General features: G+C 42.8%; 2 protein-coding genes across 18 annotated transcripts in view; one reads left to right on the forward strand and one right to left on the reverse strand.

Moving 5' to 3' along the window:
* fryl (furry homolog, like) overlaps positions 1–21,019 on the forward strand; it is a 65,598-nt gene extending 44,579 nt beyond the window's left edge. For 11 of the 17 annotated variants that reach the window (XM_046392772.1, XM_046392771.1, XM_046392769.1 and 8 more), the window contains 25 exons: positions 51–201; positions 305–408; positions 665–847; positions 1,082–1,283; positions 1,624–1,745; positions 1,853–2,040; positions 2,460–2,554; positions 2,652–3,247; positions 3,387–3,655; positions 3,743–3,883; positions 4,742–4,942; positions 5,043–5,204; positions 5,801–5,911; positions 6,081–6,257; positions 7,005–7,205; positions 8,576–8,767; positions 10,448–10,866; positions 12,963–13,170; positions 13,262–13,411; positions 13,639–13,737; positions 14,510–14,578; positions 16,531–16,548; positions 17,346–17,456; positions 18,028–18,221; positions 18,972–21,019. In XM_046392772.1, the coding sequence (XP_046248728.1) occupies positions 51–201; positions 305–408; positions 665–847; positions 1,082–1,283; positions 1,624–1,745; positions 1,853–2,040; positions 2,460–2,554; positions 2,652–3,247; positions 3,387–3,655; positions 3,743–3,883; positions 4,742–4,942; positions 5,043–5,204; positions 5,801–5,911; positions 6,081–6,257; positions 7,005–7,205; positions 8,576–8,767; positions 10,448–10,866; positions 12,963–13,170; positions 13,262–13,411; positions 13,639–13,737; positions 14,510–14,578; positions 16,531–16,548; positions 17,346–17,456; positions 18,028–18,221; positions 18,972–19,212 (4,604 nt within the window). In that variant the 3' untranslated portion in view covers positions 19,213–21,019. The remainder of the gene's footprint in view (positions 1–50; positions 202–304; positions 409–664; positions 848–1,081; positions 1,284–1,623; positions 1,746–1,852; positions 2,041–2,459; positions 2,555–2,651; positions 3,248–3,386; positions 3,656–3,742; positions 3,884–4,741; positions 4,943–5,042; positions 5,205–5,800; positions 5,912–6,080; positions 6,258–7,004; positions 7,206–8,575; positions 8,768–10,447; positions 10,867–12,962; positions 13,171–13,261; positions 13,412–13,638; positions 13,738–14,509; positions 14,579–16,530; positions 16,549–17,345; positions 17,457–18,027; positions 18,222–18,971) is intronic. The other 6 variants (XM_046392762.1, XM_046392766.1, XM_046392765.1 and 3 more) reach the window with 4 other exon arrangements.
* Positions 21,020–21,515: 496 nt separating this feature from the next.
* Positions 21,516–23,958, reverse strand: zar1 (zygote arrest 1). Its single transcript, XM_046392808.1, has 4 exons — positions 23,235–23,958; positions 22,340–22,432; positions 21,975–22,049; positions 21,516–21,893 (listed from the first exon to the last, which is right to left on the reverse strand). Exons 1-4 carry the CDS (start codon positions 23,925–23,927, stop codon positions 21,750–21,752), a joined length of 1,005 nt encoding a protein of 334 aa, XP_046248764.1. The 5' UTR covers positions 23,928–23,958; the 3' UTR covers positions 21,516–21,749.
* Positions 23,959–24,218: the final 260 nt, after the last annotated feature.

The raw sequence follows: 24,218 nt of genomic DNA on the forward strand, positions 1-24,218 counted from the left end.
CTCAGAATTCCTTTCCACCAGCACTTATGGTAATCTTTTCCCTTCTCCAGGTGACTCCATGCCACTTTATGCTAACTGGCGTTTGAAAGTGATGGATCACAACCAGCCAGAGCCTCTCCCCTTCCCTCCTACAGGAGGCTGTTGGTCTCCTCTTGTGGACTACCTACCAGAGACAAATGCCCCTGCCGTGCCGCTACACAGGTACACCATACATTACCTTTACTCTCTCTGTGTATTATACTGTTGTTATTATACCCTGTATTATACTTTTCCTAAGTCAATCCATTCTTTCTGTTTTTTTCAGATGTAACATTGCAGTCATCCTACTGACAGACCTTATTGTGGACCATGGTGTCAAAGTGGAATGGAGTGCCTATCTGCACCTCTTGCTACATGCAGTTTTTATAGGTAACACGCTTTCTGTTTGTGAATATTTTGGATGCCTCTGTCTGTCAAGGCAGATTTTGTTTTCTTATTTGACTGCTCTGAGGCCCCATGTCCTAATAACCTGATATATTTTGCCAAATAAGCAAATTCAAAAGTATTTAAAGAGTACCTTACAGAGGACAGGAGTGAGTCTAATTGACCTCTCATATTTGATTACATTTCTATTCAATATAGTCACATCACCAAATATTTCTCCCTCTTCTGTATGTTCTTCCAGGGTTTGATCACCAGCACCCTGAAGTCTACGAACACTGCAAACGTCTGCTGCTTCATTTGCTTATTGTCCAGGGAGCAAACAGCAATGTTCAGTCTGTGGCCATGGTGCTTTTACGTAACAGAGACTACAATGAGCCGAGGGTCCTAACTGTGAAGCCAGTAACACCAGAGTTCAACCTCACAGGTAAGTTCTGCTGTGGAGCTCACAATCAGAAGAGAAAAGCACAACAAAGATTTTTTTTTTCATTGTAAACAGAAAGAAAGTTTCAGAAATAATGCATATATGCATTTAATATATTGCCAGAACAGATCAGTGGGTGGCAGCAACGCTCAAAATATTATGAATTTCTTGAGATGCCTTCAAAGCACGGAGTGCAGTTCAGCGTGTACAGTGTTTGTATGTCAACTGTTCCTATAGGAGTACAGGAGTTTTTGCCAGATTGTCAGCCATCACCTATGACAGATTCCGGCCTCAGCTCGAGCTCCACATCATCCAGCATAAGTCTCGGAGCAGGGGGAACTGCTCTGTCCCACCTGTCCCCCACACTTCTCAGTGAGGTTGATGTCACTGCTGAACAGGATGAGAAGGTCAAAGCTCTAATTGAGTTCATTACATCAAGGTGAGTAGACCCTGTTTGATTTAATTAACTCTATCCCATATCGATACATTTGCCACAGCCATTACTTTTGCTGCTGTTACAACAGCTAAAACCAGTTGCGGTCGCTTCACATGTTAGTATGCATAAATTTGTTTCTGATTCTGTTCAATCATTTGCTTTCATGCTTCCAGTGGTATCTGAAAGGACTGGGTATTTTTTTTACAAAGCATGAGTTTGAATTTGGGGTTGGTGTCATATTTTTGCCTGGGGTGATAACATCAACCATTGTTTTGAGGTGTGTTGAAATTTTATAGCTTTAACAAGCCACATTGCCTGATGAATGTTTGCTCTTGCCTTGTAGGAAGAGAGGCCCACTCTGGAACCATGAAGACGTGTCACCCAAGAACCCCAACATTAAGAGTGCTGACCAGTTGAGTGTTTTTGTCAGACATGTAGTGACTGTCTTCAAACATTCCCAGTCAGGTGTGTATGATTCATAACTGCTTGCTGCTTCATTTGACTGATTTCAGCTAGGAATACAGGTATGACTTTGATAGATATATCATATTTTACCTGTATGTGTCCCTCAGGTTTCCAGCTCGAGTCACTGCTGAGTGAAGTAGCCCTGCAAACAGCTCTGTCTTGTTCTTCTCGCCACTACGCTGGTCGCTCATTCCAGATTTTCAGGGCACTCAAGCAACCCCTGACTCCAGCCTTACTGTCTGACATTCTCTCTCGGCTGGTAGAGACTGTAGGAGACCCAGGAGAGGAGGCTCAGGTCAGAAAGTCAAACAGTTGCATGGTCCTACTTTGCATCCATCTAATCACTGAACACTAGTGCAGACTGCAATGACGTTCATTTATTTTTTGCAATGTAGCTCAGTCTGTTGAAGAATGAGTCACGGTTGCATTTAGCTCTCAACTGTTCATACTTTCTGATATAAATAGATACATTAGTTGCTGGTTGCTGCACTCTAAAAGTGTGAGGATGATTGTAAAGTCGGAATGGGTCCAGAAGAAAACCCTGTACAAGATCAAAAATCAAAACCCACACTCTCTGTAAAAGATTTGACAGGAAGTACAATAAAAGATTCTGATGTTTTATATGTATGATATTTTAAGCCCCTGGTATTTATAGTCATCGGTTTCAGTCTAACAGGCTGACCTCTTGTGTTTTTGTTTGTTTTTTTTCCTCAGGGCTTTGTCATTGAACTACTCCTGACGCTGGAGTCTGGCATTGACACTTTAGCAGACACAGTCAAGAACTATGACCTTCTCACTGCAATAGCACAGTAAGCCTGCTACTGATATCCTCTTTATTTGTCCTTAGTGTCAGTCGCATAGTACGTAACATGTATATTACATTCACAAAATGATTTCTTGTTACAGAACCCCTACACGTGATCATCTTTTGGGGCCCAAGTTTGCAGCCAACAGGAAAAGCACAGGCCAGCTGAACCTGAACAGTGGTAGTCTGTTCCATTATGTCCACACTCGCAGCAGCTCTCTTCGTGCCAGCCTGATGGGCGAACGAAAAGCAGACCGGCGTAGAAGTAACACCCTTGACGTAGCCGACCGACTTGGTGGTAGCCACGGAAACTTGGCGCGCACGCGGAGCTTATCATCACTAGGTGGGGGTGGGGGTCCAGGGGGGGACTCAATCCACGCTGTGGACCCGTCAAATCTGATGGCCACTGTCTTCTGGATTGCTGCCTCGCTGCTCGAGTCAGACTACGAGTTTGAGTATCTGCTGGCCCTGCGGCTACTAAACAAGCTGCTGGGCCAGCTGCCTCTGGATCGAGCGGACAGCAGAGAACGACTGGAGAAGGTCCAGGCCAAGCTGAAGTGGTACAGCTTCCCTGGCCTGCTGCAGCTCTTCTTGAAGGGCTTCACCTCTGCCTCTACCCAGGAGCTCACCATCCACCTGCTGAGCAAACTCATTAGTGTCTCCAGACATACTCTGATAGACCCTTCACAAGTGGCAGGTCTGTGTGTAAGACTGAGAATGTGCTTGCTGCTGACTTAATCATGATTCTCTTTCATAATATTTTTCGGGTGTGTTTGGATAGATTTGCTAATTCTGAGACTCTTTGTGTTGACTGTGTTCTTGGAACATGCCTGCAGGTTTCCCTTTGAATATCCTGTGCCTCCTACCACATCTCATCCAGCACTTTGACAGCCCCACTCCTTTCTGTAAGGAGACAGCTGACAAGATAGCCAAGGTGTGTGCAGACGAGAAGTCAGCCACACTCTCCAACCTGGCCCACATGATGAGCCTGTACAGCACTCACAGCTATTCTCGCGACTGCACCAACTGGATCAACGTGGTCTGTCGCTATCTCCATGATGCCTTCGCTGAGATCACCTTGAACCTGGTGACTTACTTAGCTGAGGTACGTGGGTTAAAGATCAAACTTGTTGCTGTTAGTCACATAAAGTGAGATTAAACCTGTAATCTGTGCATCTCTTTCTCTCTCCAGTTGCTGGAGAAGGGCCTTCCCAGCATGCAGCAGTCCTTGTTGCAGATCATCTACAGCCTGCTGAGTCATATTGACCTATCGGCAGCCCCAGTAAAACAGTTCAACCTGGAAATCATGAAGATCATTGGCAAATATGTTCAGGTAAGCCTTCGACACACTTTTAAATTTTGATCAATTATCACAATCAGTGCTGTTCACGTTATTTGTTAATTGTTGTTCTTATTACTTATGTACTGAGTGACTCAATAGGTAAAGTAAACATATTTTCCTATCTAATACATACATATTTCTTATCCGCAAATGTGTTATAGTAAATTTTACTGGGCATAGCCTATTTATACATACAGCCTGATACATATGAACACTGAGATGATCTGGTCTATAAATAATAGCACAATTGGGAATAAGAGAGAATAACTTCTATTACAGCCTCATTGTTTAGAGGCCTTTTTGATGTGGCTGCAGCTCTTTATGGAAGCCTTTTACTATGCCTCACACAGAGCACTATATGCTTCTCACTCACAACTCTGTGATGACTGTTATAACGTTATTGCCTTGGGGCGATTCTGCACTGGCTTACTACTAGTGTTGCCTTTTCTAGCAGGCATTGTGTTTGTGCGTATATAGTATACCTCCGCATGTGCACTGGTGTGCACAGTAAGTTGCATTTGTTTGGCATCCTTTTGAGCTTCCCTGACATTAACGCAAGCCATGTATTGCAGAACATGGTACAAATTACAAATGGCTTCAGCGACTGGGTCTATAGCAGCTGTGGTTATGGAGTTATTTTGGCCTTCTGAGGGAAAATATGTCTATTCACATTCATGCATTCTTCAAAAACACCCACACAGTCTGAAATTTTCACAGTGGAATTCATTCTTTATATGTATGTATGTATGTATGTATGTATATATATATATATATATATAGATATATAGATAGATATATAGATAGATAGATATGTTTTTTTTATTATTATTATTATTATTATTTTTACAGAGCCCACACTGGAAGGAGGCCCAAAACATTCTGAAGTTGGTGGTGTCTCGCTCAGCTAGCCTTGTTGTTCCAGATGATGTGCAGCGTTCTTATAGCACAGAATCGTGCAGCTCTCCAGAAATTGCCTTTACACGCATATTCAACAACTCCTCGAAGGAGCTGCCTGGCAAAACTCTGGATTTCCACTTTGACATCTCAGAGGTGATTGTCCTCCCTGCCGGTTTTTCCTCACTACACTTTCACTTTCACACCATATGCTCCGTAGTATTGTACTGCTAACTGATATTATTTGACTCTATAGACACCGATCATAGGGCACAAATATGGTGACCAGCGTACAGCAGCAGGCCGGAATGGAAAGCCACAGGTGATTGCTGTAACTAGGAGCACTTCATCCACATCATCTGGCTCCAACTCCAATGGTCTGGTGCCAGTAAGCTGGAAGAGACCTCAACTCTCTCAGGTATCTATTCCAGCAGCCTCATGGACAACACTAATTCAAACCAGGAAGGAGTAGTCAGTTTTGTAAAACTGTATGTAAAGAAAATTTGAACCATTTTCAAAAAATTACCACCCCCAAAATTTACATTTTTTCATCCATTGCTGTTATGCCCATATTGATAGTTGGTTCATTTAGATAAGCCATAGGTGGTGGCAATTCTCCAATTATGTACCATGATGGCATTATAGGATAAGGAGGCACAAAAAGTTTGTTGTTGGATGTGATTTGTACCCAGAATAACCAATACACCAATTGGCTTATGTTCGCAGCAACTTGACAGGTCTTAAACCGAGACAGAATCAGAACAACATATTAAACACAGAGTTCTACTTTAGCTGGAGCCTGGATGATGTTTCATATACATCCAGGCATATAAACACAATGAGGTCATGGTAACAGGAATATAAATTATTGTTTTTCTACTTACATCCTAATTTTACTCCGTCACTCTTTGTTGCTCATTGACCTGGTGTAAAAAAAGAGTGTGTCATTTGTTGTACAGAGATAATAACAAACTCTGGAAGTTTTCTTATCATGGTTGTGTGTTCTTGTTACAGAGAAGAACCAGAGAGAGACTGATGAATGTCCTGTCTCTATGTGGCCCAGAGTCTGGCATTCCCAAGAATCCATCTGTAAGACTCCTCTCCTACTCTAAAGCCTCAGAAAAGGTCTCTGTGGATTCACTGTTAAAAATACTGCCCTTGTTGCTATATTGTCCTTTTGTCATAGTAAATTTTTATTGATTTTCATTTTTGTTCTAAGCATATTTTTATGAACACACAAGAATTATGTTTTACTACTTGGAACAAGGAGTCTCTTTCCTTCCTTTTTGGACAGGTGGTATTCTCATCCAATGAAGATTTGGACTCTGCAGATCAGCAGACCAGTCTTATACCCACAGTGGAGGAGGTGGTCAGAGAAGAGGAGGTGCAGGGAGAAGATACGGGCAGTGAGCAGCAGTTTGGGGTCTTCAAAGACTTTGACTTCTTGGATGTGGAGCTGGAGGATGCCGAGGTGAGAAATTCACACATACACACACACAATAAGGCTTGTTTATGTGTGTCAAATCGTTTTTTTGGGTGGTCAGCAAACTGTGTGTGTATAAATCATCTTTGAAAAATAGCCGCTGTCAAATTCACTCAAATGTATGGAGTGCAGGGAGCCCGATTTGTATTTGCATCCTCAGTTCAGTCAGTTTTCATGACCGTTTTTTTCTATACTGTGTTTAATTGTGTTTTCCAGATTTCAGATTAACAACAATATCTTGTTTGTCTAACTTGCTCTTAACTCGTGCTGTGTTGTAGTAGAAACTTTTTTATGTCTTGTAACTGTCTTAAGTCTACTAACATGTATGTATATATCCTTCTCTTCTCTTGCCACAAGGAGTTGCAGGTAAGTTTGTGGGCCAGGATGTTTTTTGTTTTTTTTAAATTTTATTTTTGTTCATATTCTCTGCAATGCACCGGTGCCTCTCTGTGTTGCTTCCCAATAAAGTGCTCTCATGCGCTTTGATTTCAAATTGTAGCTACTGTGGTTGTGAACCCTTTTATAGTTTTAGAGCTTTGCATCCTTCACCATGCCAAAATGATGCAAATCATCTCACTCATGTGGTCATGTAATATTATTTTGATTTATTTTATTTATTTATTTTTGTTCTGAATTTATGTTTGTCTTTATGTGCTTTGTTCTCTTATTTTGTAAGGTCTACCCCAGACCCTGCTGTTGTGTGTCTCAATGCTGCTGTCTGTTGTTGTCCTGCAGGGGGAGAGCATGGACAACTTCAACTGGGGGGTGCGTCGTCGCTCCCTGGAGAGCATGGACAAAGGGGATACGCCGTCTTTGCAGGAGTGCCAGTACACGGGCAGCACGCCAAGCCTCAACCTCACCAACCACGAGGACACGGATGAATCATCTGAGGAGGAGGTACTGAGCGCTAGCCAGATTCTCACCCGCTCTGGCCTTGTAAGTCTCACTTTAATTAGGGCCTCCCACCCCCCAACCCGCCCCACCATGCTCCTCACACAGCCTCTGCTGGCATGGTTTGCGTGTGTGTGTGTGTGCGTGCGTGTGCGTACTGAGCTGGACCTTCTGCCAGTTGTGGGCAGGGATTAGACGCTTGCTTCTTTGCTGGTGGTAGATTCCCCCCTCAACCTCCTCCCAGTCCCTCTACCTCTGACAGCTAGATTAAATGCTATTGGCCCTTCCTATTTATGTTTTTATTTTTCTGGTAAGTACAGTAAGTTTAGGAAAATTCAAATAAATTGGTTCAGTTCACATTAACTTGAGGTAGACCATTGATTGCTTTTGATACTTTTAGTAACTAGAGGAAAAGAGAAAATTACCTTTTTCATGACTGATTAAAATATTTCAAAGTATAAGTGTTAGAATTAGGGAATAACAGCATGTCCCTTTGCATTTTTGACAGCAAGGCTGCTTATCTCTAACTCTTTGCTCTGTTTTGCTTTGCAAGCACAATGTTATCTAAAGCTGCCAATAAAAATGCCATTTATTTAAACGCTTTCTGTCAGTCTAATAGGGCTGTTCCCTTTCTCTTTTCTTCTCCTCTTCTTGATCTTGGTAGTGCACGGTGAGAGAATGAGCTTTTGCCTCTAGTAGATATTTGCCCCCGAACTGTTTGTAGTCATCCACTATTACACTGTACTACTAGAAAAATGAGCATGTTAACAGAATTTTGAAAGAATTTGTTGCGCTACATATTCAACATTATTGATTGTTGGCATGATGATGATACTTTTTGCCTGAAGTAGTTTTAAAGAGCTGAATCAGTTGAATGGAAGACTAAAATGACTAAACATGTTCTGCTTGATGGAGAAACACGCCTAATGTAGTTTTTTCATTGTTCAACTACAAATAATAAGAAATGCAAATCATTACTGTTAAAACCCTTTGAACCTGCGAATAGTGTGCAGACTTAGACTTCAGAATGGCAATAACTTCACAAGATAATAAGCATATAATGAACAAAGTGTCCCATTGTTTCTAAATTAATCTATGGCTCTGGCATAGTTAAGAAGAGGTCATTTTATATTTGACCTTACAACATTTGTGAGGGCATATGGAGTTTCAGCAATACGCATGAGTGTGTTAAGGTTTAGTGAAAGATCTGTTTGGCAAAGGAAGGCTTTAAATACCCTACCATTGTAATGTGATTCTGAAAAAAATGGGTTTTAGAAAGTTTTGTTGACGTAGTCACAGCCTTTGCACTGAGTGTTAATAAAGGATCAAACCAGATGACGCTTATCAAACTGTATCACGCATGTACTGTGTCTCAACACAGAATTTTAAACAGTCTTTATGTGTTTCATCTCCAGCTCAACAGTGACTCCGCAACCGATGATACCGCATCCAACCATGTGGACTCGTTGCAGCAGTCTCAGGAATCGTCCAGCAGTGCCCTAACCGAGGAGGCGACTGTCCTGCCCTCTGTGTCCTCCCTTCCTCGGCTGGATAGTCCCATTTTGGAGATGGTCCACTCAGACAGCACCAGCAGCCAGCTGCCTGAGGTGCGATCAGTCGGGAGCAACAATAAACTGTGGTGCACGGGCGCTTACTAACTTGCTTTTTTCTTGCAGTTCATCCTTTATCTGCTTTTGCTCTGCTTCTTGCCTTGTCTGTCATCGAGACAAATGATCACTTGCCTTCAGTGAGTTTTGGTTTTGGTAAAAAGTGCTGGTTCTGTAACCTGCTGGGTGAACACTTGTGTGTGATTCTACTGCTTCCGTCCCCCTTTACTGCCGTTTGCTTTGTTGCTTTGCTCTGGGTGTGGGTGCTGAAGGCTAGCCCAAGCTCCTTTTACCTTTATATGTGGTTAATAGCTATATGACGAGGGCTTGCTGGTGTGTGGGGCTTGCTTAATTGTGTGATTTGGGGAGAGATGAAACCAGAAGCTCACCTCAGGTTGGCTGTTACTGCTCATCTCCAATAACACAGCAACTGAACATTTCAACTAAATCCTCCATTAAAAACTTGTGAAATGGACACCAGCTCCTTTATCTTCGGCAGAAGCATGTGTGAGTATGAGTCCATTACAAGTGGTGTGTTATCTTTAAAAATGCAGTCAAGCATTAGCTAATGAAACCCATATTAACATTCAATAGCCTTTCTTGTGACAAACAGCTTTGCTACTTCTACTGACATTTATCACTTATACTAACAATGGTGAGTATATTGTGTTGTGATGATTTGCATTTGCACTACAGCATGGAGAATTTGCAGAATTCAGTCACGTGCGGAACTGAATTTAACTTTCTAGGAACTCGGATCTCACCAGTGTTCTCAATATCATCCCAAGGACATCTCCCCCATCACAGCCCCAGCTCTTAGTGTAATGAGCCCAAGATAAAACCATCAATACTCTTACTCATTCCCTCCAGGATGGCCACGACCACTTCTAAAAGCTTTCTGTAATATAGCTGCTGTCTCGGTGATGTACTGGCTGCCTGCCACACTCAGCTTCCCATTGCATTAGACTTTTAAATTTAAAAAAACAAACAAAAAAAAAAAAAACAAGTGCTCTTAATTTGAATCCCTACTGTGTGCCATCTCCCAACAGCACGTTATTTTACACATGAAATTTATCTGAGTCACACTCTGGACCAGGTTTTTGTGCTAATGTAAACAATTATATGTGTAGTGTAGCCTCGCTTAATGTATGTGTGTGCTTCTGTTTGGTGAATTTGTTAAGTGGCTAAGGCAGTCCAGTATTTATGTGTAGTTATGGAGTGCATCTCATAAATCAGTCCATGACAATGTAACGTGTATCAGAGCATCTACAGTACGTCTCATTCATTCTGTCCTGTCGCCTCTCACTCACTCATCACGAGGTTTTTAATGGCGTTTCAGTAATATATTGATATTGCCTTCTGTTATTGATTCTTTTCTTTTTCTTTAATTTCTCATGAGAGACCCGAGTCTATAGAGTGACATGAAGAGCAATCTCCGTGGAAGTGAATAAGGCTGACTTAAAAGTCCCTCATGTATAATTGAAGATAATATATAGTCTTAAGTATAGGCACTCTTAACCTGTAAGAGAGGTTCGACAGTGGATCTGTGTTCTCTTCTGTCATGGCAACCAGGCAATCTAGCTGTGGGGGGAAAAAAGATCATTTTAATGTCAAGAGTATTTTTATGTGTCATCACCTGCCAAACTGCACCTGAGAGCCCCCCTCTGGCTTGTGTCACAGGATGCTGTAAGCATGACGGCAGCGGACGAGCTGAGTAGCAGTGTGAGCGAGGACACTGGGTTCTGCAGCGCCCCTCCACTGCCCTCTGACCCACAGGAACTGTGTGACCTCCCAGACTCACAGGACCATCAGGATGCTCAGGAACCCCAGGAGACCCAGGACCCTCAAGAGGACCTGGATCCAGCCCCCCCTCCCCCGCCAGCCATAGACACTCCACCGGGGTCCCTATGTGAGGAGGAATCCCAAACAGTCCTGCCTCTGTCTCTGCCCTTGCCCATGCCGTCAGAGACGAAGCCAGACCCAGACCCAGACCCAGACAGCACCTGTGGCTCTGTGTGGGAGGAAGATGTGACACAGGCCCTGAAGGAGCTGGATGAGCGCTGTGAGGAGGAGGAGGCCGACTTCTCTGGCATGTCCAGGTAAGTGGACTGTTTTACAGAGAATTTGACAAGATTCATAAAGTGTCATGGATACCTTCCCCATCAGTGATCTGTAAAAACCATGATACCAAGATAACTTAATCTTGCTCTCTGGGTTTTTAACTCACATTTACACTGTAAGGACAAACTAAGAACAGATGTAACCCATTGGGCTATAATTTCATATGTTTTTTTTTTTTTCCTGTTAACGGTAAATAGAACAGTATCACCTGCATATTCTTTGAGTCAGTCGATAAGTCAAGATATACGAACCCTCATTACCCCCATGATTTTTAAAAAAATGTTGAACAGTTCATATCTCAAACATACAAGAGGTGCTAGAAAACATGTACAATTAAAAAGGATGTTGATAGATTACATAATTAAATTTAATATTAGGCTAAGAAGCAGCAGCTGAAAAGATTGCCACCCGGCTGCCATGTTGAAAACAAACTGTCTTTACATGACAAATAGTTGTTTGATGCTGTTTTAATCTCAGACATTTACTCTTCGAGAAACTTATGGCTACATCTCTATGATGCTGTACAGCTTGTGTTTTCAAGGATTCAAGGAACTTTATTGTCATTTCACACATGTAGAAACATGAGGTGGAACAAAATTAGTTTCCCCGGTCCTGGTATAAGCCCAAAATAAACCAACAAACCAACAAAATACATAATGTTATAAATATAAAACAACACTATGTAAATATAAAAAAACAATCAGAATAAAGATTTAAACAATCAGAATAAAAGATATGTGAACAGTGAACAGGGAGCAGCAATATTTACAGCAGTGCTGCGGTATTGTGCAAATGACGGAGTAGTGCAATGACAGTAGTGCAAATGAGATGAGTAGTGCAGAGTTCTGTGCAAATGGCTGCATTGTGCAATGTTTGTGTTTTTAATTGAAACTTTTATATGATTTAAAAGTCAAACAATTGAGGTATGGCTGTTTACGAAGCCATATGGAGTACAGTATGTCGCTAGATTAGCTTCTTTTAGATGAAGGCTTTTGAGGTGTGTAATGGATAATCTCTTCCCTGGCATGGCTCCTGTGTGCGCTGGAACTATGAAGGAAGACCACCATAGGCTGGCTTCCATCCACATTCAACTTTCCCTCTTCAAGGTTAGCCAATTCTGGCTGGAGGACGGTTGTAAAGTCAGGGAATTAAACTACACTGAAGCAATATGAAAAAGGAGTGCTGAAAACACACACACACAAACACATAGTCACACACATAGTCAATCTCTCTCTCTCTCTCTCTCTCTCTCTCTCACACACACACACACACACACACACACACACACACACACACACAGTCACTCACTTAACCTAGCATACATCACTCCGTTCCATGTCCATGCATGATTGATAGGCAAGTGTGTGAGTGAGGTGTACTCTGAGTGATTGTCTGAAAACAGCAGGTCACTAACGGGTTTAGTGTTTTTCTACATATGAGGATTTATGTGAGTGGGCAAGAGCTAGATTAAAAACAACTCATCACCGTTCTACCTCTGTGAGGTTGGAGGGGGCTCTGTTTTGCAGAAGTGTGTGTATAGAGCTGTCTGCAGTCCTGTGTGGGATGGGAGTGCAGTGCGCTAGTGCTGTTAGCAATTGCACAGCTGAGCTGCAGACAAGGGAAGAGAGTAAGAGAAAGAGAAAAGAGAAGCGGTAGTTGGGGTGAGGATGAGGACAGAGACTGTGTCCGCTACAGCGCTTGGCAGCGCAGGCTTTAGATACTTATATTCTGTCTGCTTCTTCAGGCTGTTTGGTCCGACAGGCCTGTGAGTATCTTTACGTGTGTGTGTGTGTGTGTGTGGGAACGAGAGGGAGGGAGAGATGTTTGCATGATGCTAAGATGCTAATAGCTCATATGTTGTTATTATGCGAGAGCACTGCAGCAGATCAGAGCTCTCGATGTGCTGCAGCAAAGTCTGCAGTGAGGGAGGCAGATGATACAGCGACGTGAGGTTGTTTACTTGGCACGAGTGAGGATGAGCACGCGTGTGTGTTTACATTTGTCCTTCAGTAAAGACTGAGGGGAGTGTAGAGCATGTCGGATTGTTGCTTATTGGTTCCCATGTGTGTTTCAGCCAAGATGAAGGTGACGCAGACTGCTTCCCAGAGATTCAGGCCTCTCCGCCCCCTTCGCCCTTCCTCTCTGCTATTCTGGCAGCATTCCAGCCTGTTGCCTACGACAGTGAGGAAGATGCTTGGCGTTGCCATGTCAACCAGATGTTGTCAGATACAGATGGTTCCTCTGCTGTTTACACGTTCCACGTGTTCTCCCGACTCTTTCAGGTAAATGCCTTCTGCAGTCTTGTTTACTAGTGAGCATTTTCAGCAAGATTTTCCTGTACTTTTTTAAGTTACATGTCCCTGTTTAATACAGAGCATTCAGAGGAAATTTGGCTCCATTACACATTCATCTGTTCGCTTTCTCGGGGAAAGGCTCCAGCGAATGGGTAATCAGTTTCTCAGCTCCCTGGAGGTCATGACGTCTTGCTCGCAGTGCCCCACTGTGCTGCTGGATGCAGAGACGGTGAGGCTGTTCTGCATGGCTCTCTACTCTACTGATAGAGCTAAAATATAATCATGTGGTCGTGGTAACATGCCTGTTATTTTGGCAGATAGCGATAGTGCCACATGTTACGCATATCACTGAATGTGCATGCGTGTCCTGTTGTAGATATTTTTGTGTCTGTACTGTGTATGTTTTGGCTGGTGTTGTGGGTTTAATGTATGTGATGTCCTGTCTTGCTGTTGTAGCTGGTCTCTTGTGGACTGTTGGAGACTCTGAAGTTTAGTGTGCTGGAGTTACAGGAACACTTGGATACCTACAATGCCAAGAGAGAAGCAGCAGAGCTCGTAAGTCACTGCATATCTTACATGCTCACCATATGTATTTTCCCCATTTCCTTTGAACCTCTTTTCCTCAGGAAACATTGCCTCACATCCTCTTCCACAACTGCACTTTAAGTTACTGTGTCAGAATATATATATTGTATGTGTATATATATATATGTATATATATGCATGCTTAGGAAGTGTGTGTAAATTGTCTTCTGTCCCTATCCCATCGCACTGTGGAGGGCCAAGAGGACATGGGAACAAATAGCTGATGCTGTACATGATAAGGTCCAGTCTGTCACATCAGCGTTGGGTATGAGTAGATTTAGCTGCCGTTAGTGTCTGCATCACTACTGACATCTCCTGCTGAGGGGATAAAAATAACTCTCAGCGTTCCTAAATCAGTTAGAGAAGGCCAGTTAGGAGAAGCTGTGAGGGGATGGGAGGAGAATCGAGGGGGGAGGGGAATGAAGAGAAGAGATGAGATTGCAGAAGGTTCTGGGATGCAGAGGCGCTAATTGAATGAGACTGCAATGGTCCCTGGAGGGCTAGATACTATCCCGTGCTCTGGAACAGGTCTTCTTTAATTCGCTAAGTACAACACGCTTATTAAATCTCCTCCCTTACCAACCTTTATGATATACGTACACAAATGTAGTTGCAGACATCCATGGGAGGAGGAAAAATAGCTTGTGTGGTGCCTCTGTTACCAGTCTTCCCCTTCCTCCCCTAATCCTTATGTTTTTTGTTTGTTTGTTATTGTTTTTCTCCTGTCCTCCCAACCCTGTAGTGGCTTGAGAACTGCAGGAAAACGTTTGGGGATAAAGACAGCAGCCAACAACCCAATACTCATGCACAGGTAGGAGTGTATTTGTATTTGTGTGATGGCTGAGAGCCTTATGTGTAGTTTGTATTAATCTGGAATGTCCAGTAGGAATCCAGTGGGAAAATTATTAAAGACTTAATGAATGATGAATGGATGAATTTTGTAACCAGTGAGGTTTCTGTCATTAAGGTTCAAGGTCCAACTGAAATAAAATTGCATGTTTTTTGTCTGATGTATAAATCATATGTCTTCTGTTCTCCTTTGAGGGGGAAAAAAACAGAAACCAAGATGGGGAAATTTATATTTAGTGTTTTCATGATGATGTCCTTTAGTTTTCAATTTATTTGTTGAAATACTGTTAGGTTTCGGTCTACATAGATAGAAAAAATGGCTTCATTTTAATAAGCATAAATCAGCAACATTAGCATTATATCACACTGAGCCAGACAGCAGCTATGCCACACAACAGCAAGTTGTTGTGTTGTTGTTAAGGACGTAGCTTATCAAAAGATGGAAATCAACATGGTACAATACAGAGCAGCTAGGAGCCATGACAGTTTCTGCTCTGCGATCATGGGAGCTGTTTATTCCCTCCTCTCTGCGCTCAACTCAGATTTCACCCCGCTCTCCTCAGATCAGTCAGTGCTCACTCCAAAAGAAGCAAAAAGCTGCACTGTATTTTAATTTTAGCTTAAAAACAAGCCAGACAAATTTAGAGATTAAATACAAACAACAACCCAGCTCAACTCATAGTCAGACCATAGGTTATTAATTAAAAATGTTTTTTGAATGAATCAACAAGTTTAAATAAAATAGTTTCAGTTTGGTATGAGTTTTCCCGTTTGTGTGTCTCTTTCTTTCAGTCTCCCCTCAGTCTCATACCCTCCCACAAACTGAACCCAACAAACCCCACAGGTCCAGCTGGAAAACAAACTGCCCACATGGTCAACAGCATGACCAGAGAGGTTTTGCTAATGCTGGAGCAGCAGCATCAAAAGTCAGAAAGGCTTTTATTCATAGAATAGAAGAGAAGTTTAAATGCTGGTGTGGTCCTAACAACACGCTGTCTGCCCATTACATGTGGGCTACAGCACACGTTTGTCTGCTTTGTCTATGATTCTGTGGCTGGGACTCAGCCTGCCAGCTGCTGTCAGTCAAACACAACCACCAACACAGCTGTCCCTCTGCTGAGAGGGGAAGCAGCATCGCTGATATTTTCCCAAATGCCTTTTTGTTTCTTACCTTCTTGATACATTAAACATTAAATTAAAATTTTTTTTTTACAAATAAGAAGAAGATGGACTAAATGTGATTTCTGTTAAAAGGAAAAACTCTTTTTGTCTTTCTTATGCGGCCTTGTAGCTCTCCTACTTAATATTTATGAAAAATATTTGTTTAGCATGCATATTGTCATAGTATTTATGTATTAGTATTTTATTTTATTTTTTTAAGTAGATAACGTAATCAGAGAGAATGACGAAGGGTGAGAATTTCCAGACACACATGGAAGTTTCAGTTCAGTTCCACTTCAGTTTTCCTTCACTTTTAACTTGGGTGAATTCTCTCGCTCCACATCCCAGTGTTGTTGACATTGTGACTTAAACTTGAGCTTCTTGCACGGTGGACGTGATGCTCACAGCTTCCCTCTGTGTTTCCACCCACAGTTAGGTTAAAAGTGACTCATTCAGAGGTCTTTCACTCCTCTGTCCTTGCTCCTCCTGTAATCTCTACCACAGCTTTTCTCTCCTTCATCACACACATGCTGTGCTGAACAAAGGTTTCTGTTGCCCGCTGAACTGAGCTCGTGTGTGCTCGGTCACCGAGCCCACCCTGACGGGGACAAGCCAGCACTCCTTGCCCATCGGGTCACTGTGTCTCTGCTGCCATGTTAAAGCTCACTAATTCTTGGTCTTTCTCTTCTTCTGTTTTGTTTGTTTTTTTTGTGTGTGTGTGTGCGTGTGTGACCTGCTCACCTTCTTGCTTAGCAAATGGAAAATCTAGCAGTAAGTGGTTCTCGTATTATAGACTCAATAATCACGACATCTGGACAAAACACTGATCATCTCATCTCTTTCTGTGCATACCTGCGCTGTTGACACCCACAGACTGTGCTCTGCCACCACCCACCCACCTCTGTATCTCCGTCTCTGCCTTGATCGCTCATGTAACTCAGCTCAACTCTCCCCTGCACCCAGTCTTAATTTACTCTTATCCTCTATTTCAGCACATGTTTTTTTTCTGTTGCTACATGCAGCCTGAATAATCAGTGTCTTAACTGCTTTGTACTGCACATTGATTCCGTCTGCAGATAGATGAAGATGTCCGAGTGTGTTTCGGGGTGAGGCGGGGTGCCTGTATTGGTAGAGGATGGGTTCACGTTATTGTTGTCAGGATAAGATTATTTTCATTTTGCATGTGTAATGTTCCATTCCCATATCTGTTACCGTTACTTTTTCTCTCACTCCGTGTTTTCTTTGGTTAAGGCGTTACCTTTTAGTAACTACCTGCTTCTTCTGCTCGTCCGTCTGGTCACAGCAGCGTGTAGGAAGCGTCACAGCAGGTGGTGAATAGTGGATAGATTTCTAATTGAGATCACATGACTAATTCTACTCATGGTAGACTCACCTCTGGCCCAAACCGGATGACACTTTGCTCTAGGCCATGTTAACCCATTTCATCCACTCCCATGTCTCTAACCAAGGATACCCATCTGTCTAATCATATGATCATCAGAGTAATTTCAATGCAGGCTAAACCATCATGCTGTTATGTGACTCTGTGTATGTTTCTGTCTCTGTAGGAGCTGGAGTTATGTCGACGGCTCTATAAGTTGCACTTTCAGCTGCTGCTACTCTTCCAGGCCTACTGTAAGCTCATCAGCAGGGTGGACACCATCAAGAGAGAGGCAGAGGTGAGACTAAAACTACTGCAGATGCCTTCAGAATGTATTTGTTGTTAAGGTTTCTAACATTCACTGACATCATATGTCTGAGATGCGTTTTACATTTAGTTTGAGTTTATGTTTGCCTTGCAAAGGCACTGTGACGTAGCTCACGTTTCCCTCCTCCTTCATCAGAGTCAAGAACAGAGAAATTATATTACATCATCCTGTGTAAGAGCACTGTCTTCCAGAATGTTTTCTCTTTGTCTCTTTTCCATAGCTGTATGTCATAACATACAGTAATTCTATTTCAAAACACAGGCAGAGCATTGGGTCTTCTTTTAACTTCAGAACAGTTTAAGCAGCCATTGCTGAATGTGGCCTGCCGTCGATCCCTCTCTGTGCTGCGTCTTGGTGAAGCTTTAATTAGATTAAAGTAATGAAATTAAATCTCTCATGCTGTATGGAGTGATGGGGTCAGCCATTCCAGTTAGTATTAAGTCAAGAGGCTTCTTTTGCTGACCTCCCAGCTAGATTTTGCAGGTGTATGCTTTGATGTGCAATGCTGTGGTATTAATGGTTTTAGGTCTCTGTCTCTAAGGTGACCAACATGTCTGAAGAACTCACTATCTTAGAGAGCTGTTTGAAGGAGGCAGAGACAGGAAATGATGGTCAGGAGGATGTGTGTATGTCAGACACTGCCCAGACCAACACAGAGACAGCCATCCAGTCACTCATTGAGACTCTGAGAGCCAGAGACTTCAGCTCAGCCATCACACAAGTCAAAGTCTTTCGGTAAGATGAACATTTTCAGTCCACAGCACAGACTCAAACCAACTGCATGTTTAATGCACCAAATCTATTAAATAACTGACCAAAAAAACTAATCAAAGGCATGCATATCATTGCCATTTCAAGACATTTTGGTTTTTAATACCTTCAACATTGAATTATTAAGTGAACTCATCATGAAAATAATAAGCTGTAACAATAAAACACATAGCTGGTAGGTTCCAGTCTCACTGCTTTGTAGAGTTGAAACACGAGGAGCTGCTTACAGCTTACTGCTGTAAGTGAAGTGCTGGCAGCATCCTTTTAGTATCACCAGGCCTCTGCATTATCAGCTGCTGCCAGTCACCAACTGTAGCTAACTGTTGCTATTTGCTACTGCCTATCTCAGCTGCAGCGCTCCAAAGACTGACGTAGTCTATTATATAACATAATATAATGTTGGTAAAGCTCATTGGAAAGATACATCCACTATCATCTTTCCCGCTGTTTTCATTTATCCAAACACAAAACAATATTATAGAAGATGTTTTTCTGCTCAGACCTGAACATGTTAAAAATGTGATACTCTGTGTTTCCCTAGTAACCACAAAGCAGGCTGGACGTACTTAAAACAAAGTATTATGTGTGTACGAATAGAACAAAAATGCCTCAAACATTGTGAAAACGAGATTGCAAAAAACGTTCAGCCCGATCGCAGCTGTAGTTCAGAAATATTCTCTGCATGTCTTCAACCTCACCCTCCTTTATCTACAGGTCTTTGTGGCCCAACGACATATTTGGCAACGAGACAGACAACGCAGTCCAGACTCTTCTGCACATCTACTTCCGGCACCAGACACTGGGCCAGACGGGCTGCTTGGCGGTGGTGGGCCCCAGCAGGGACCTGTCTCAGGCTAGCACCCGCCTCATGGAACTCAACCTGCAGATCCGTGAGGCTCTGTGTCAGGCGCAAGCCTGCCAGCCCCACCCCAACATGGTCAGCACTGGACTGTGAACTAGTGGTACTGCAGGCTGCACGCTTGGACAAAAATGCCCCCCCCCCCCCCTACATAGACCTCACCTCAGCTGTAGAGAGAGGGTAGCCTGTGAGGGGCTTCAGAGGAGGATGAGAGAGACTCCACCTATAAAGGGCTAAAGGATCAGTGGGAATAACTGTGACTGTTAAAAAAAATATATCTATCTATATATATATATATGTATATATATATGTATATATATATATATATATATAGATAGATAGATAGATAAAAGCTAACATCTTTTCCCAGACTAAGCCAACTTGCAAAATTCTGTTGCAATAAGTCATGTGGTGTGACTGGGAGAGAATAAGAGAGGACACAGTGGGATGATAATTTTTTTTTCTCTCAGTTATTTTTGTTTTTTTATTTTACTTTTCTTTGTGCCGGATCTGACCTGATGGGCCTATCGTACCGACCGGTGGCCTCCTAGGGGCCTGGGCTGAAACACGGTATTGAAGCATGTAATGACAGTCCAGAGGAGGTGTCGAATGCGGGAGGACACACCATCAAGATTCAGAAGCAAACAAAATCTTGTTTTAAAAAAAAAAAAAAAAAAAAAAAGGTTTTCAGAAGCATGCTTGAAAGGAAAAAAAGCACTGCAAGAATATTTTTTTGAGAAATGTATTTTTTATTAGAACTAACATCCTAGGTTGTAAATGTCAGGATATTTAACATGTAATTGTAACCCTGTGGGAGATGTCTGCCGTCAGGGAGTGTAAAAAGAGAAATATATCTGTTTATTGATCTGCTTTGAGAGGAGAGTCCCCTTCAACAGGTCTTCACACAAAACTCACTCTTTAACCAAATAAGTAGCTGCCTTTAGAGACTCTTGACTGTGTGATATATATTGGATATTCTGGTATACACTCACACAAATGCATATAATTGCACACAGGTGCAGACTGGCTACAACTCATTATGGAAACATAACTTATTTTACTCTGTATATATTTTAGAAAATGTATAGTGTAAAACCAGTATTTTTCCCTTGTACTTTTGTGTAATGCACTGTTCATCCGTGTAGGATGTATGTATAAAGCTAATGTGATGAGAGAAAGCCAAGACCAGGTTTAAGTCCTTAATGATCCGCTCCATCTTTGTCATCCAATTACACAAACTTCAAAAACTTCCCAAAGGCTGCCTTGGTTGTTGGTTGTGGTCTTGCAAAATGGGAGGGGTCAGGGTTCATTTGGGACAAGCCATCTGTCTGCCTTTGTGATGGTGATGGCATGGGAGATCTAATGTAGCCTCCATCTCCTGTTTGGACCACACCGATCCAGCCAAGTCATATGCATTCCTTCTCTCCACTGTGATCTTTTTCTTTAGCACGTCAACCCCAGCATGGGCGCCGCTTAAAGCCTCATGAAGGGGAGACTGAGGCTTGTGTTTGTCCACATAGGTTGATCACATTGCAAAGCAGCTCTCATCCTCGGCTACATTTTGATCCTGTTTTCAGAGGGGAAATGGCTGTCGCTGAAGCTGCGCTATGCTTTCAGATTGGCCCTGTTTGCTGCTGTGACTGCAGGACAACTTATCTGAATGCTTTCTGGAAATCTTGTCATGGCACATTGTAACAGTCACTGTACTCATTCCTCAGAGAGCTTTTTTTTTCCCTGCTTGTCTGGTACATTTGAATGCTGTTCTTAATTATTTAATGCATATATTATTTACCTGGGAGATGTTTTAATGTAGAGGTGCATTATACGTTTTTTTTTTTCTTCCCTCTTGTTCACTCACATACCAGCCTTCTCTCTGGATAAATAAAAACCTAATCATACAGTATGAACTTTGTCTTATGTTTCAGTGTTTCCACCATTTTAATAACTTGACTATCGAGTGCTTTCTTATTGGTGATTGACAGCATTTGGAATAAAACTTGCATCACTCTGTAAGCAGTAAATGTGATCATTCACAAATGAACTGTTTACTAACAAGTTTTCCAAAGAGCGTATGTAGCAGTATCCTTTGCAAAACCAAGTGCTTGACAAAAAGGTGAACGAATGAGCCTTTGGAGGATGCTACCATCATACCATCAGCTGTTGCCAGTGAACCTGTTTACCTGTTGAATGTTCCATATAGGCGTTTTGTGAGAAGTACACAGCATTCCCAGTTGCCCCTGTCCCAACTTGGCTCAAATGCATTGCTGGCATTAAAGTCAGAATAAGCATGTGAATCAATGAAGTTGATGAGGTACTGTTTTTCAAATGATGCTTTTCCTCCCTTTCCAGTACTGATGACACCTCAGTGGTTTGAGCGAAAAGAAAGCTTCAGTACAGAGTGCAACATAGCCATTTATTACATTGAAAAGTGTGGTGCTTGCCATCAAGTTCATCAACACAAAACAAGCATGAAACTAAGATTTGAACCATCAAATGTGTGTTGGATCCAAGATGCCATTATTGTATCTGCATACGTAGTGGCACAGGGCTGAAAATGCCGCCGCGGCAACCGCCACCCCCGCCACAGAGTGTGTGCCGATGTGTTACAGGGCAAAGTTCAGTTCAGAAGCCTCCTAGATGATGTATTTGAAGCTGAAAGTGCTCTCGCAGGAGAGCCGCTTGCCTTTGCATCTGCCGCACAAGTCCTGCCTGTGGGGCCGCTTGGGGTCAACGTGGCGTTGCGTTATTGCACAGGTACAACGTGCTTTGTTGCATGTCTGAAGAGGAAAGAGGGGCTTGGGTTTAGTTGTGACACATGGGCCGTTTTAACTTACAGAGCAGGTCAGAAAAGGGCTTACATGACATGTGATGTCCTCAACACGATACGGATTGAAGTCCTTCTGGCATTTCCTACAATACTGTTTGAAGTAAACCTGAAACGAACCCAAAATACTTGTTCATGTTCAATACATGTTCACAATTTTATGCACAGGCCCATTCAAGTGATAAATTCTGGTCACCAAGGCAATAAAATTGTACAGTAAGACCCCATCTGAAAACTAGGTGATTATGCACCAAAGCAGACACGACTTTCCACTTGAGTCATAGCTGGAAAATTCACTGTTACAGAACTCCAGGCTTCAGATGAAGGTGCAGTTAACTTCTCATTACCAACCCCTCCATTTACTTGATTGCCTTACACATAGAAAGATAAAGCGCTCACCTTGTTGGTGCCCTGAACACACCAAACGTAGGCGCTCTCCCATCGCAGATTGCATTCTTTGCAGTGATAATATCCATACTTCTGTTCCAGAAACTGATGGACAAAAAGGCACATCAATGAGTCTGTTCATGATGTTGACATTTTAACTGAGCAACATTATCCTGATGACATGCAGCCTTGCTTTCATATTGCTAATGGGAAATTCACCGTTGATTCAAACAATACAGATGTAAACCAAAGCATCAAGTCTGGACTTTATGACATCTGGAGACATTTTCTAGAGTTGGCAGTAGATTGGTGACCGACAAGACATTATCCAAATTAGATTTAAAGTAAAGTGAGTTTCTGTTCAAGGGTTATGTCTCAATCAGGAGTCTGTCCATATCACAGTCCACAACAAGATTAAAGTAATGTAATATTGTAGATCACAAACTTCACTTTAAATTTGTTTTCCTGTGAGATTTTATTCTACAGTTCTCTCATGATTGATAAAACAGCTTTGAAACATGAAGATGACAGTTGCAAATAGACCATATTTGGATCACATGCCTCTTGGGGGGGGACTTATGGAGAATTTATGTGGGTTTTTATGTTTTGAGTGTTGATTAATTATTTGTTTTAAGTGAAATAGCAGATAAGGGGCCATGCTGCCCTTAGCTGTCCAAGAAGAAAACAAGTTAGCATAATTAGCCTAGAAGTTACCCCTGGATTACAACTTCACAAGTTTTAATGAGGGTGCTGCAAGGATTTTTAAATGACAAATCGACTGTAGTAGAAGTCGACAGTTACACGAGTAAACCCCAGGGCGTGTAAATAAGCAGCAAATGGATTCAGATAACTTTTCAACAGCTGAATGCTGAGAGCTCCTCCACCTGGAGCTCGTGCTGTGGCTCACCTGGAACCGCACGCGCGCCCTTCCCTTTGAGCCCTCTGTGATTGGTTGCACATCTTCACTCTTCTGTGGTTTGGATTTGGGCTTTTTGCGCTGCTCTGGGAGCTTTGCGGTCTCCCCCTCCTCACCAGCCTGGTCATCCCCGCTCTTCGCATCGCCTTTTTTCACGGCAGGCTCCGGCGGGCCACCGGGCTGCTCTCCGGTCTGCTTCTCCCTGCAGGAGACTTCTTTGTTGTTGTTGTTCTCATCGACCAGGAAGGACGTAACGCTTCTGTAGGCGATGGGTGAATACACGGCGAGGGTGCGGGGGTAACGCACACCACCAGCCGCCTTGGGGCTGCCTGGCGTCGTGGGTTCCTGTCTTCTTTTGCGCCAGAAGTCCCGCTTCATGGCCAGGAGGGTCCTCGGGCCGATGGAGCACTGCACCGAGGCGTCTCGCTTCGGGTTGACCTGCACCGCCACATCTTTGGTGTTTGCCTTCCTGAGCCTCGGGGTGAGTTTTGGGTTGATTTGGGATAAGATGGACTTCAGCTGGGCGCGCTGGTGGTTATTGAAGGCATCCGAAGAGTCCCCGCTGTGGGCCAGGTAACTTTTATATCTCCACCCGGCGTCTTTAGGCCTGGGGTGTCTGCCCGTGTAAGGGTTGTAAGATGGATAGAAATAGCGGTCGACTGACTCGTCGCCATACGTTGCCATTTTGTTCAGCCAACCACGTTCAGTAGGTGTAGCTATTTAAATAGATTGGGCAACACGGGCTCTCCATTAGGCCTAATTATGGTCAGGTGTGGGACTGCTCCCCCCCAAAAAACAGCAGACACGTGACAAAGGTGTGCAAGTTTTACTTTTGTTTCTCTACACTTTATTTACCTGATATAGTTGCTTATGATATACTCATATTATACATTTTGTTCATACTGTTAGAGACTGACAACTTTGATATGTCGCATGTGTTTTTACTCTCTCACAGCTTTCTGCTCACGCGTGAAA

Source organism: Scatophagus argus, chromosome 6, assembly GCF_020382885.2.
Source record: "Scatophagus argus isolate fScaArg1 chromosome 6, fScaArg1.pri, whole genome shotgun sequence".
Taxonomy (NCBI): domain Eukaryota; kingdom Metazoa; phylum Chordata; class Actinopteri; family Scatophagidae; genus Scatophagus; species Scatophagus argus.

What these genes read in the sequence shown, in the direction of transcription:
- zar1 (XM_046392808.1), bottom strand. Translation starts at nt 23,927, where the DNA reads ATGGCAACGTATGGCGACGAGTCAGTCGACCGCTATTTCTATCCATCT. An exon ending in GGGCGCGCGTGCGGTTCCAG is followed by an intron (nt 22,433 to 23,234) that starts GTGAGCCACAGC and finishes TTTGTCCATCAG; the next exon opens with TTTCTGGAACAGAAGTATGG. An exon ending in GTGTTCAGGGCACCAACAAG is followed by an intron (nt 22,050 to 22,339) that starts GTGAGCGCTTTA and finishes GGTTCGTTTCAG; the next exon opens with GTTTACTTCAAACAGTATTG.